This window comes from Gasterosteus aculeatus, chromosome 2, assembly GCF_964276395.1.
Source record: "Gasterosteus aculeatus chromosome 2, fGasAcu3.hap1.1, whole genome shotgun sequence".
In the NCBI taxonomy this organism is placed as follows: Eukaryota; Metazoa; Chordata; class Actinopteri; order Perciformes; family Gasterosteidae; genus Gasterosteus; species Gasterosteus aculeatus.
Window position 1 is genome coordinate 12,942,356 of NC_135689.1, and position 13,430 is coordinate 12,955,785.

The 13,430-nt window shown below is 42.2% G+C and overlaps 1 protein-coding gene across 10 annotated transcripts in view; it reads left to right on the top strand.

Moving 5' to 3' along the window:
- The window catches only part of chl1a (cell adhesion molecule L1-like a), a 39,355-nt gene that overhangs the window by 18,731 nt on the left and 7,194 nt on the right, over nucleotides 1-13,430 (top strand). For all 10 annotated transcript variants that reach the window (XM_078083582.1, XM_078083607.1, XM_078083609.1 and 7 more), the window contains 12 exons: nucleotides 978-1,089; nucleotides 1,551-1,714; nucleotides 1,949-2,114; nucleotides 2,590-2,717; nucleotides 2,866-2,970; nucleotides 3,888-4,085; nucleotides 4,462-4,532; nucleotides 4,634-4,856; nucleotides 5,747-5,862; nucleotides 6,360-6,564; nucleotides 7,078-7,200; nucleotides 8,867-9,052. In XM_078083582.1, coding sequence (XP_077939708.1) covers nucleotides 978-1,089; nucleotides 1,551-1,714; nucleotides 1,949-2,114; nucleotides 2,590-2,717; nucleotides 2,866-2,970; nucleotides 3,888-4,085; nucleotides 4,462-4,532; nucleotides 4,634-4,856; nucleotides 5,747-5,862; nucleotides 6,360-6,564; nucleotides 7,078-7,200; nucleotides 8,867-9,052 — 1,797 coding nt within the window. The remainder of the gene's footprint in view (nucleotides 1-977; nucleotides 1,090-1,550; nucleotides 1,715-1,948; nucleotides 2,115-2,589; nucleotides 2,718-2,865; nucleotides 2,971-3,887; nucleotides 4,086-4,461; nucleotides 4,533-4,633; nucleotides 4,857-5,746; nucleotides 5,863-6,359; nucleotides 6,565-7,077; nucleotides 7,201-8,866; nucleotides 9,053-13,430) is intronic.

Genomic DNA, 13,430 nt, shown 5'->3' on the forward strand with positions numbered 1-13,430 from the left:
GAGGTGCTTTAAGAGCGCTGTGATGTAAAATAGGTCCTGAAGCTTAGAGGGCAAGCGCACATTCTTGATCGTAACGGTTCTTTACACATCTGTGATATCCAACAGCAGTTTCTCTTGTTTTTCTCACCTTTAATTGTAAACCCAGCGGAGTTAAACAAAGTGTTCAACCTATCAGGTTGTTGCCAGTTTGGAGATATAATCTCTCCATCTATTCCTGGGTCGTTCCCAGGGCCTCTTCCCAGCTGTCTTTACCAGACACTCAAACCACCTCAACTGGCTCCGTTCCACACAGAGCACTTTTTCTGAGCTCCTCACCCTGTCTCTCAGGGAGACGCCGGCTACGCTTATGTGGAAGCCCATTTCGACGGCATGTACCCGCGACCTTTAGTTCTTTCGGCCTTGACCCGTCCTCCATGGCCATAGGTGAGGGTAGGAACGGGGATGGGCCGGTAGATCGAGAGCTTTGCCTTCCGGCCCGGCTCTCTTTTTGTCATCCGGAACCGGCTTCACACACGGTTGCAAACCGCCCCACTTAGAGCTGGAGGTCACCGACCCAAGATGTCATCAGGGCCGCATCATCTGCAACAAACAACGACGAGATCCGCAGCACCCCGGGCTGTAAACCTTCCACCCACAGACTACAACAAAACAATATGAAAGTTAAAAAAAAAAGAATTGTCCGTTTTATTGACTGATTTGGTTTATAGTTTGATCACTTTAGCTCCGCAGCCTTGTTTGACACAGCCAAGGCCACTTGGCATTGAGAATGTAAATGGGATCATGAATCAGGTTGTATCACTTCATCACTTCTGCTTCAATAAGACGTCTTATATCTCTTGAAATGTTACAAGAGGTGTGTTGCCTGCATCTGAACGATATCGGTTTTGTAAGTCATCTGCTCTTCTGTCCCTGTTTCTTGTGGGGGGAAAAGAATCCTCACAATAGCTTGACATTTGAAATCTCCCTTCCCCTCTTAGACATGGCTCCGCGAATACTGACAAGGGACTTTCAAGAGTATGCTGTGGTACGAGGAAAGGACGTAGTCATGAACTGCAGTGTTTTCAGCTCTCCACCACCCAACATCTCCTGGTGAGTGTTTATCAGCAACATCAGTTTTACGGGTCTTTCAGATGCTGTCAGCTCACTGCCACATGTGCGTTAAGACAGATGAACCTCAGGACTTTTTTTCAGGGTTCTTCTTTCAGCTTACATTTCTGTATCAGTACGTTCTGTGCAGTTTACAGATGTGAGCACTGACAGTAATGAATCACAGCAGTGAGTCATGTTGTTCATCCACACTGCTCCAGATTTTGACACCTATGTCTATTTAATTAGAAAAACGTCTCCTGTTCCTTCAAATAAGTGCAGCTTTGCTACAGTTCTACTAAAGGGAAACAGGATCTCTGGCAGTCATGACATTTTTTTAAACAACCATACGTCTTTGAGATGATATTTCACATTTTTTTAATGAACATTTTATCAAATCAAGTAAACCTCGAATGAAAATAACTATGCTTCATTTATCACGGTTAATTGGCTTTCTCTCCAAGGGTCAAAGATGAGACTCTAGAGATCGTCAAGGGGGAACGATTCTCGGATTTCGGCGGATCTTTAAAAATCTTCAGTGCCGAAAAAAGCGACAGCGGGAAATATTTTTGTGTTGCCTCTAACACGGAGGGAAATTCATCCGTCGCCGCTATCCTGGATGTGAAAGGTATTTCGCAACATCATTTGTGCTTTCTTAAAGCAAGTACCAGTGAAAAGGACACATTGTCTTTGTTTTGAAATGTTTCTACCTGCATCTATTCTACGCTTTTTTTTGGCACATAACAAAAAACGGTTAGACTCAAATAGTCAAAGTATGCAAGAGTTATTATTTATAATATTATTATCTTATCTGTAAACTTCTGTTTGTTGTTCTTTTGCCCCTTGCTTTTTTTGTCTTTAGACTCCACAAAAATAGTCCACCCGCCTCAGGATATGCGGATCATTAGTGGGACCACAGCCCAGTTGACGTGCCAGGCAGAGGTTGATAAAAGCCTCCGTGATGCCTTTGAAGTGGTTTGGAGGAAGGATGGTGAGGAGATCCCACTTTCCTCTGAGGAAAATCCCAGGTAGGTTGCTATGGGCTGATAGTGTTTCCATTAGTTTTCAGGTGTATTTCTGCTTTAGATGCCTTTGTTCTGTCTTTATCTTTATGCTAATGCTCGTGAAAGGAAAAAAAGCATGAAAAATCCCCAAAGCTTTGCCTTATCCTGCTCAGTAGAGGGTCAACAACAGGGGATTCTGGTAGTCTTTGGTCTGCTTAATGAATGTACTGATTGCCTCTGCCAAGGATGTTATGTATTTCATGCCCGGTTATGGTCCGCTATCAAAAAGAAAAGCCACAGTTTTAGTAACAGCTGTTGGAAAGTTCATTCAGGTCATCAAGTTCAGGTCATTGCACACATTTGATGATGATCCTGATTAAGAAGAAGGAAATCAACAAGAGAATTGTGCAGCTTTGGCACATGGACTGTCTATGCCCACTGAGAACCTGATTTGATTGATATCACAGTTGTGTACTGACGATTGCTCTTACATGAACAGATTCTTTCATGTAAGCGATGGCATGCTACAGATCATGAGTGTGAACCTGGACGATCAGGGAAGCTACATGTGCATTGCCAGGACCATCCTAGACGAGGACAATGCCACTGCACTACTCACTGTACTGGGTAAGATGGTTTAGTACATAATATAGCAGACGGTGTAATTCATTAGTCATTATGGATTCTTTGAATTAAAAATGATGGATGTTTTGTCTGGATGTCATTTTGTGTGTTAATTTGACACTTAATTTTGTACATGTATACTGTGTTGCAGACGTTCCTGATGCTCCAAAAAACTTAGAGATTTTGGAACTAAAGAGTCAGAGAAATGTTTGCCTGTCTTGGGTACCTGGAAGTGACCACAACAGCTCTGTAACAGGTAGGAAGTTAATGCAGAAGAAGAAGGTCTGAGGTCTGAAAGAGGTGACAAATAAACAAATATACCACATTTTCAAGGAGTGACTGTACATCACAAATCACAATAACAGACTCTGCTGCTGCGCTAACTAAAGTTCTTTAGCAAGGGGTGGCTGTAAATAGTAGCAACGTCCTCAGGATCCTGGCATGGAAGCTTGTGTCTCATTTATGCTTCAAAAAGGGACTCATTTCACTTTTGGAAGTTAGGATGATAGGAATTAACATCAAACGATAAATGTGTCCTTGTAGTGTCTTTTAGCTTGGAAGTTATCTACAATCACAAATTAGAATGGACGTGCCTTAAGAAGATCTTGGTATGATGAAATATGCATTAATGTGATTTTTTAAAATTAAATATCTTCTCAGTTTTAAGGCTAGCTCTTTTTTAAGGAATGCATCAGTTTGGCTCAGCACCAGTTGTATGTGTGTTATAATATTTGTTTAATGTAATTGAACATCGACACAGCGTTACTAGAAGTAGAAGTTGACCTGGAGAATGTATTAAACAATGGCTGCTCCTTTACAGATTCAGAAGTTGGGCAGTAACAGTATTACATATTTTAATCATGTTTCTGGCAACCTGTCCAATATCCCCATAACTCAGCTTTTAGCTCTGTTTTTGGTCTCCACCATCTCCTGATTAAAAGCCAGCATGTCTGCTATTTGTTGCGGAACGTGTTACGTAGAACAAGGAGCCTAGCTTAACAGAAAGGCTGGAAGCAATTAAGCCAACTAGTAAAACAACAAAAAACAACAAACATTACGCTAAAAACTTAGCTAACGTAATCAAGTAAGTAAGTGAAACACATGGTGGTGTAATGCATGCTTTCTCGTCAGTGATGACTGAACGTTTCTGTCTTGTCTCCTCCATGAGCACAGAATTCATAGTAGAGTATGAGGAAAGCCAATGGGAGCCCGGCAGGTGGAAGGAGCTAAAGAAAGTTGCCGGTAACCAGGCAACAGCCGAGGTTGCCCTGCAAGGAGACCTTAACTACCAGTTCAGAGTGTATGCTGTTAACGTTGTTGGACCCGGACCCCCCAGTGAGCCCACTGAAAGATACAAAACACCTCCTGCTGGTGAGGCTCGCTCCCTTTAATTAACATTGTTCTGCTGTGGAGATTTGTTGACTGGGAAAGCATAAAAAGTTTTAACAAATCTTTTTCAAGCATGCAGAGCGTTTGTGTGTGAAGAGGTAGGCCTTTAGACACGACACAGGATTTTGTAGCAGTAAGGAGTGCAGCTATTTTTTGGGTCTGAGATGTATTCGCTCCAGCACACGCTTCATCTTGGCTCTCATATGAACATACTAAAAGTATTAAATGAGAACTTGCATTATTACAATTGCAAATAGTTGTAGTTGTAGCAGATCCACCTGTACACATTATTCATATTACATGTTTCCATTTTTCAAAAATATTACATACAGTATAATTATACACCTTTTCTTCAAAGCTCCTGAAAAAAATCCTGAAAACATCAAAATTCAAGGCCCTCTCCCTCACCAATTGGACATTAGCTGGGAGGTAAGAGATAAAGCACATTGGTCTGTGAGATTGCACTCTGCAAACTATTACAGTATGGAAGCCGGATTTTGAAGTCATCAATACTTCCATTCTTGTTGTAGCCGCTGTTGCCTATGGAGCATAATGGCCCAGGCCTTGAGTACAAGGTGAGCTACAGGAAGCTGGGCGTGGAAGATGTCTGGAAGGAGCATCTGGTCAAAAGGCACTCCTTTGTCGTGAGGAACACGTCCACCTTTATCCCCTTCGAGATCAAAATTCAGAGCAGGAACAGCCACGGCTGGGGACCGGATCCTAAAGTCGTTACCGGTTACTCTGGAGAGGACGGTGAGTTACAGACTTAATACTTGCTCCACTGCATGTGTTCACGTCGTAAATACACTTTCAACACGTGTTTATTTGCTTCAGCTCTGCTGTTTCATTAAAACTCCCCAGGCGGTACTGGCACATGGTACTGTTGTTTCACTTGTGACTTACTGTGTTATCATATCTTACTGTCTTCAGCCATCTTTTGGCACTGTCTGCGGAAGAATGTGTCAGGTTAAGTTATTTCCTTTCTCCCCCTTTTTGCTCGTGGTTTTTTAACCCCGTGTGGTTGTGCTGTAGTGACTTTTCCTCCCCTATGAAAAGGAAAGAAAGAAATATCTTTTTTCTAAACCCAGCAGGTAGCAGATAACCTATTGTAGAGCAGATGGTAAGTCAAATTTCCACTTCTGTCTCAGAAGCCTCGGGAGATTTGACACATCACGACACACTTCTCGGTGTAGACCTTTTGAAGCCCAGTGACCGTTTTCCCTCTTGCCGTCCTTCTCTTACCTCCACTTTACTTTTCAGTAGCACGTAGAGCAGAAAATATCGAGAGCTTTTTCGTCCCATAATTGGTGTTGTATTTGTCCCTACTGAAAATAAGAAAAAAAGACTTCCTCATTTGGAGTTTGTGATCGTGCCTGTATGTGCTGATCTACCAGCACCACTGTTTTCATCTACTGCTGAACCAAGCAGCGACCACGACCCTTTCCTCCTAAAACAGCTCCGACTATCAAATTAGGCTGTTTTTTTCTTAAAGGATACTTCCCTTACCGTGCCCGCAAGCATTTTTTTCATTTTGTTTCCTTTCTTTATAAATTTTTTGCTGTAGTGTTAAAAAGTTTTGGCAAAGGTAACCTGTTGTTTGCAATTTGTTCTTTACTCCTGACCTTCCTCGACGTGTGGTTTAGTCCCGACTGCAGCACCACGGGACGTAGCAGTGGAGGTGATCAACACCACCGTCCTCAGAGTTAGCTGGACCCCGGCTCCACCTGCCACAGTGAGAGGTCATCTAGGAGGATACGATGTAAGTTTTAATATGGTCTTAGAAAAAACAGGTTTCTTCCAGACTTTGTTGAAGTCTCTGAATGACATGAACACCCTAAACAGCACGTTTTCTTGACATGATCATTATTCTGGAGCTCATTTTAATAGATGCTTGCAGACTTCACCTCCTTTCACGGATCTGTCTTCAGTGTTACACAACCTCAACAATGAGATTTCTGCATGTACACACGGAGGCGTCTCCGTTTTGGGAGTAAGACGGTGACAACGTGATTGAAATGAGTTGGTACTTTTGTTTGAAGTGATTGGTAAAAAAAAAAAAGAGCCATGTCTCAGATTCACAGTTCAAATACGATGCTTTATTTCTCACATCTGCCTCATTAAAAAGGAATGCCAGGAATGAATTGCCGCTCCTCAACGTTTTCTGTCTGTCTCTGTCTTTCTCTTCCTTCCATCCGCTGTGTGCAATCTGTTCAAATGTGTCCTTCATCCCCGTTTGCCATCATTTCCCTCTCACAGGTTCACTGGTTGAGGAAACGAAGTTGGTTGGAGCCCAACAAGATTTTGGATGACCGCAAAACACTTTCTTTCCCTGGGAAGAGGACTCTTGCCATCGTGCCGGGCCTTGAACCGTTCTCAGAGTACATGCTCACTGTCAATGTTTTCAACAAGAAGGGCAATGGGCCCAACAGTGATCCTGTCACCTTCAACACTCCAGAGGGAGGTGAGCCTTCATAATAACGCACACGCTGGACTATAACAAAAAATCCTCAAGCAGAAGGATAGAGCTGTAATGTGGTGGACATTGGAATTGACTCGGGAAATGAGAAGAACGAGAAAAGGAATTTACATGGGAGCACAAGAGACGAAATAAATAAAGACGAAAAACACATCATTTAACATCATCATTTAGTAATTTAACAAGAATCAAATCAAAATGTTGTAGGAAAAACAATACAATACAAAATACAACACAATTCAAAAGTATTTTTAAAGAAAGGAGTCATCAAAGGTGCATTTTCATGTTAATACCTCCAATGTGTTTTTCATCTGTGAAAAGAACACGGAATGAATATCCAGCTCGAAAAGACACTTTTATAAATCCTCAGTTATTTGGATATGACCGGAAAACAAACTGGCGCTTGGATACAATGTGTAATCACCCCAACATGAATAAGTTGCTCGAGAAAAACATGTGTATGCGGTGGAAACATTAACATCACGGCCTTTTTCACAGCTCCAGAGCAGGTGCCCATTCTGACTGCCTCCAACGCGCAGAAGGACTCCGTTTTGCTGGTGTGGGCCCCACCGCGGGAGACGAACGGCATCCTCACTGGTTATCTCCTGCAGCACCACCTCGGTACGTACACACACACACACACACACACACACACACACGAGCGCGCTGGTGTTCGGCTAATTAGTCATTGACTTACACAGTGCAGACCTCTGGCCCTGTGTGAGGTTCTACATTAATGCACGTCTCCGTGCTGTAGCTCAGTGCGTGGGTGAAGTGTGAGTGTGTGAGAATAGATAGATGTAGAGAGGGAGGAAGGGTGGAGCTGGTGCATCTGGGATGTGACAGCTTATCGTTGAGTCTTCGTGTTCTATGGATAAACCTGAAAAGCACACGACACACACAATGATCTGCCCTTTTGCTGTCCTCTTTTGTGTTACCGTGCCAGACACTAGGTTGCACTGTTTAACACTGAAAGCTTCACAATGGTCTGCAACAGTCCAACTGGGCAATTCAGATTCCTTCCTCTGCGTTTCTTATCTGGTACCCTCCTGGACCGCATTTTCTCTGCCAAAAGGATCATTTGAGTCAGTGCGGTTTGTGCCTCTTATTCTCATTTATTTGGCATTCATCACTAAGAAGGATTTCATCTTGCAATGGAAAACACTCTTTATACTTGAGAACATTTAGAGTGAACAAGTGAGTGAGGGGCTTTTCATTGCGCACTGTTTTCAAAGCCTACACTCTCGTTGGCTGACATTTATGAAATCTTTTGTGTAAAATGTGAAAGCAGAGACCGCCCTTTGCCGCCTCCGCCAGCAACCCACGGAGTCTGGCCAGCACTTCGATACACTCTGTCCACCTTTTCCTTTTTTCCTCCCGTATCAGATCAGACTTTACCATCATATTTCCACACAATGCAGCCTGTAGGTGTTGGAGGATTTGGGGTTTGAATTGATTCACCTTGTAATTCAGGCAGATCTCTGATTTTATTTTCATTTCAACTCTATTACGTGCTATTTGCTATACACATCCAGTTGAGTCATTGCAACCACTCTGTAATAACTCTGTTGATATTTAGCAGAAATACGCGACATCTATGAAATATTCCGACGCGGCATCACAGGCTCGGCACATATTCGGTTGTGTCCTGCGTTGGCACAGTAATGGCATAAACGTGGGGGGCGTTTCAGGATAAGTGTGACGCTTTCTACAGTCTGCACAAGCTATCTTGATCTACGATGCAAATCTGGTGACACACTATCACGCTGCGTGTGATTCCTGCTCCTCTGTTTTCCATCTCCGTGTCGCCCATGTTTATTGCTTGCTTTTGTTTTCTTTTTTCCCCCTGTGATTTTTCCCTTCCTTTTACACAAAGTCCTTTGAGCTTTTCCTTCATTATGTACACTAAGGTCTTTCTTCCTCCACCTTCCTCTTCTCCCTGATTGCCACTTGTTAACCCCCCCCCCCCCACACACACACACACACTCTCTTGAGCTCTCTATCTGCGCCTTTCATCTCCCCTTCCCGTTTCCTCGTAATGTATTCCTCCCCGGCTCACCTGTCAAGACACGTATCAGCTACACTCACTTCCCGCCTGAGCTAGCATGACATCTCCTCATCTCCCCCTCCCTCAACCATTGACCCTCATTACAGTTGTGCACCATTAACATACAACGTGCGCCAGCGGTGAGGACCTCCACTGCACGTGTGTGTGTGCGTGTGTCCGCCGTAGGCTCACTCATGCCTGGTGAACTGACCTGACATCTTTCCCCCCCTTCCTCTATAGTTAATGAGACCACACTGGAGGTGGTTGTCTCCCAGGAGACAAACATCACTGGGGCTGACACCACCCAGTGGCAGCTCTGGGGTCTCGAGGAGGGAAGCCTCTACCGCTTCCATCTCCAAGCCTGCACCCGAGCCGGCTGTGGGCCTCCACTGGCGCAGGAGAGCAGAACTCCACCTACTGCAGCATGTGAGTGTTTTTTTTTACAGGAAACTAGATGGTAGTTGACTGGACAATGTAATTATTCATAGAAAGTGGGAGTAATAGTGATTTAGAGTAGTTGTGCTGAGGGTGTCATCTGGGTGAGCTTGCCCTTTGTTTTTTACGTAAAGGTGGTGAAACAAACTTGTGCCGTATGGACAAATCTCTTTATTGGTAAAGAGTCTTTGTAGAACTTGTGCTTTTGGAGCTACGCCCACACTGTGTAAAAGACAGTTTCATTCATCAACATATATAGAATAAGATGCTGGTCTTTCCATCAGTCTCTTTGCTACACATTCTTTTCTTTTTTTTTTCTCAAAATGGTAATAGGATGTTTAAATTGTGCCCTTCTCACAAAGGAAGATGACAATGTAGCGATGGAACGAGCACAGCATAACATCAGGCTTGATTATTACAAGATAAGATACTAAGGCATCTAAGTGAAAAAGGTTCATGAGTCATGTTTCAAGCTGATGCTTTAAAAGGCTCAGTGTGATTGCTTCCCAAACTCCTTTGTGAATGCTTTCCAATAGTTTGCATATAAAAAGGTGCCTCTCCAGGATAAATGTAACCGTGGTTGAGAACATCTAAGGATTCAAGTGAACCTGAAGTCACATAAAACCACAGGGGGTCTGCAGTAGAGGCTGGTCCTAAAGCATTTAGAGCTTTCTATGCAAACTAGAGGACTTTCTCTTGGGCAGTTCTTAACCAATAGCGGGAGCTTTGTAGCCCGTCTAGAACTGGAGTGCTGTGCTTCCTCTTTATAGTTTTGTTTTGATGTTTAGCAGCAGAATTACGGATATTTTTATTGCCCCCTTAATGTCCTTTTTGAAGACATTTTAAATGTTAAAAATGTTCTACTTGAGATAAAATAATGAATCACAATTTGTGGCATCTTGCTAGTATTGGAGTGCTTGTACCCTGGCAGTATTTATCACATTGTCTGAGATGTTGGCTTACGCACACGGTTGACTAGATGAGAGAATACTGTTTTGGCCACTGCTGATATAAAGGTTAGTTCATATTCAAAGACAAAGGACACTGATGTGGGGAACCAGACAGTCAAGACTCCTAAAGAGAGTGTCGCTTTAGTCACGAGGAGCCTTGTTTTCAGCCATAGATAGTTTTTGATTGCAGAAAAGCAGGATGTGAGTGGGATTAAGGCAGTTTGTTAATTTGGCTCTTCTGAAATCTATAATCATGTGCCATCTGCATAGCTGTGAAAATTGAAAAAAAAGATTACCACAACATGAATAGCTGTCATGATGTAAACATGCACAAAATGCATTTAAAACATTGCCAGAAAGACAATGACGTGAGCGTAGTTGTTAGTTGTTGTTAAATTTGTCATTTGGTGATCTTGATTTTATTTCTCCTCCACAACATTGATTCATCTCAGAAAGCTGTTGATTTTAAGATAATATTGTCAAAAACGTTTAAGAGAGAGGGTACGCCTGTCATTACCGATAACCTTCATGTTTCACAGAACATCTGCAGTTTAATAAAAGCACAAAGGAAACCTCCATCTCGTGAATGCAGCTGAATTAAGAAAACTAATTATGTATTAATTAAGTATTATGATCAAGTTATAAAGAATATTTCATCAAGACTTGCCGGAGTTGTTAAACCTGCACACTAATTATTTAATTAATTGTTTTTTTATATGCATTCAGGAAAAAGTTGAGTAATTGATTTGTAAAAGACATTTTGCGGGTGAAATTCCTCCTTAAAGATCTTTTAGGCAACATTTTACAAAAGAAGTGAATGCAAGGATTGTCATATTTCACTGCAACCCCTGCTTTGAATGGTTTGCACATTTTTCACTTATTGCAATCCATGGAAAGTGAATGTCAGAGGTTGGGACTCGTTTTAACAACTGATTCATCATACAAAACATCATGGTGCAACGTCCAGTCTTTTCTCTGATAATGTATACAGCTTTATTGTAAGTAGTTCCGGTCTTGTTATAAATTAAACATGGACCTCCAGTTCAGCTCCTCTGTATTTCCTGTCAGCGGCTCCACATGATTTCTTATGCAGTCGAATAGAGTTGATAAATCATGGGGATGTTCTGTCACACGGTCCTCTAATGACCTTGAGTCTTCATCAGGTTGTTGTTTAGGGTGTCATCCATTTCCGCCACAGGCCCGGTCTCACTGAGCAAATTAATGAGCTGATGAAATTCAGAGAATACAACCTCTGCTTTGGCATCTCTGATTATATTCAGAAAGTTAAAAAGTTCTAGTTAGCTGTACTCTATAGTTAGCTATAGTTTTGAACCACTACATGCTAAATCTTTTTTAGAAGCTTAAGTAGGTAAGACTAAAATCTATAGTGTCCATTGTATACGATCATAACATCATTTACGTTTTTTTTCATTGAATATTTGCTTTTGTTTTCAGAACAAAGCAAATGTGCTTATTTATGTGTATATATAGATATATATGTACACATATACAATATACATAGGACAACCTTTTTTAAAGAAAATTGGTACTTTTCTTAAATGTCTACATATGAATTAATAACAAAAAACATCTTTAGTGTTATTGCTCACATTTCACATGATTACATAATTTACAGAAAAGTGCAAACAGATCAGGTTCATATCTGGTAAATAGTGTTTGCGCTTTTCTACTAGGGGGTGCCAAAGCCAAAAATTCAGTTTTTTGAATACATGCCTTTAGTGTGTGCTTTCTGTATCTTCCATTAAACAGAGAAATGCAGTGTTTTAGTTAAGTTCTTTGTTCGAACTTAATTCCCCCCTCAATTTAGCCAATACATTGCATTTTTAGCCCGAGGAGCAATTAGGGGTTAGGCGTGTTGCTCAGGGGCCCTTCGACACAGGGCAGCCAGGGCTCGTGCCACCGACCTTGTGGTTCCCAGAGCACCTGCTCTACCCCTGCGCCACGACGACCCTTGCATCATAAAAAGTGACAGAGGGTTCTAGAATTCACCAGATGTTTAAAGTTCCATTACTTATCGAGCCCCAAGAAATATGAGAAAATCTCTGCTTTGCTGTAATAAAAGTTATTAATTCCTCTCTGACTCTGATATTGCCTGTGAGGCTTGTTGTAGGCGGACGTCCAGCCTGAGAGCCATTAGAGGCATTGTTTGTGAATGTGGGTGAGTGGAGGCTCGGTGGGGAGAGGAAACGGTCCTCTTTTGGGGGGGAGGAGGGGGGGGGGGGGGCTGTCCTCCGGGCCTGTTAGTCACAATGCAGCAGTGCAGATGTGTGGATGTCAATAGCACAGCGCAGGGGCACCATGCATTTAGACTTTTGATGGGGAGTAATGGAGTAACAGTGAAAGAAATGAATGCATTTGAGTTAGTGCGCCTTTTTGTATTTCATATTTGTGACCAAGTGAGCTTTTAATGCTCATCCGCGTGGGATGAACACTAGCTTAAAAGAGGACAGAGACACAGGACACAGAGGTATCAGCCGACGTTTCTTTGTTTTAGAAGGCTTGTCATGAAAGGAGGGGCTGAGGTGAGTGACATACACTAATCCTAAAAGAAAGGGTGAAAAGAGGGAGCAAGGAAGACTGAGAGAGAACAGCTAATAGCCACAGCAAAAAATAAATCTATTTTTCTCCATCAGGTCTCTTGAGATAACAAGGCAGCAGAGCTAAAGCGGACTGCGGACAGGACAAAAGCACAGAGAAGAATGTACCTCTTAAGTCAGATGGAAATAGCCAGCTCCTTCAGAGATAATATTGTTTGCTTCATGGCGCAGAATTTGAAACCCATGTTGTCATCGCAGATACATCTGCTGATAGTTAGAACGTAATGTTTGAAAAGGTGGAGAGACATTTTGATCAAAGGCCGATTCATCTTCACTGAAATCCCTTTAGGATCCAGCGATCGGAGTGGAATGGTCTGCAGCAGTGCGTGGTGACCCGCACAGTTTGTCACACGCATTATATACGTCTGCAGTAACTCCGTATTCTCTGAGTTCAGGTTAATCGGATCCAAAAAGTGTTTTTCTTGCTGTCATGTTAAACTATAAACCATTCAAGTTTGAATTGTATTGTACTGTTTTCCAGTCAGTACGCAAAATAACTTGTTGCATTTTGCAACCTCACTGCTGGATGACACCTAATCCTGATGTAATCTCAAGGGTTAAAAGGGCATTTCATCCAAATTTTTAATGCAAACCACTATAACCATATATTTTATGATAACAACTGACACTGTGAGGTCAGGGTAATTATCATCTAAATCTTAAGCTTCAGTTTTAGTTAAACTATCTGGACTCTACTTTTTTTGCTTAAAAGTAAAACTTAACTTAAAACTGAAATTTTACTGTCTGCCATCATCATTTGTACAGGTAACCGGGGATTCATGTAGAACCTGTTTTCTGGGC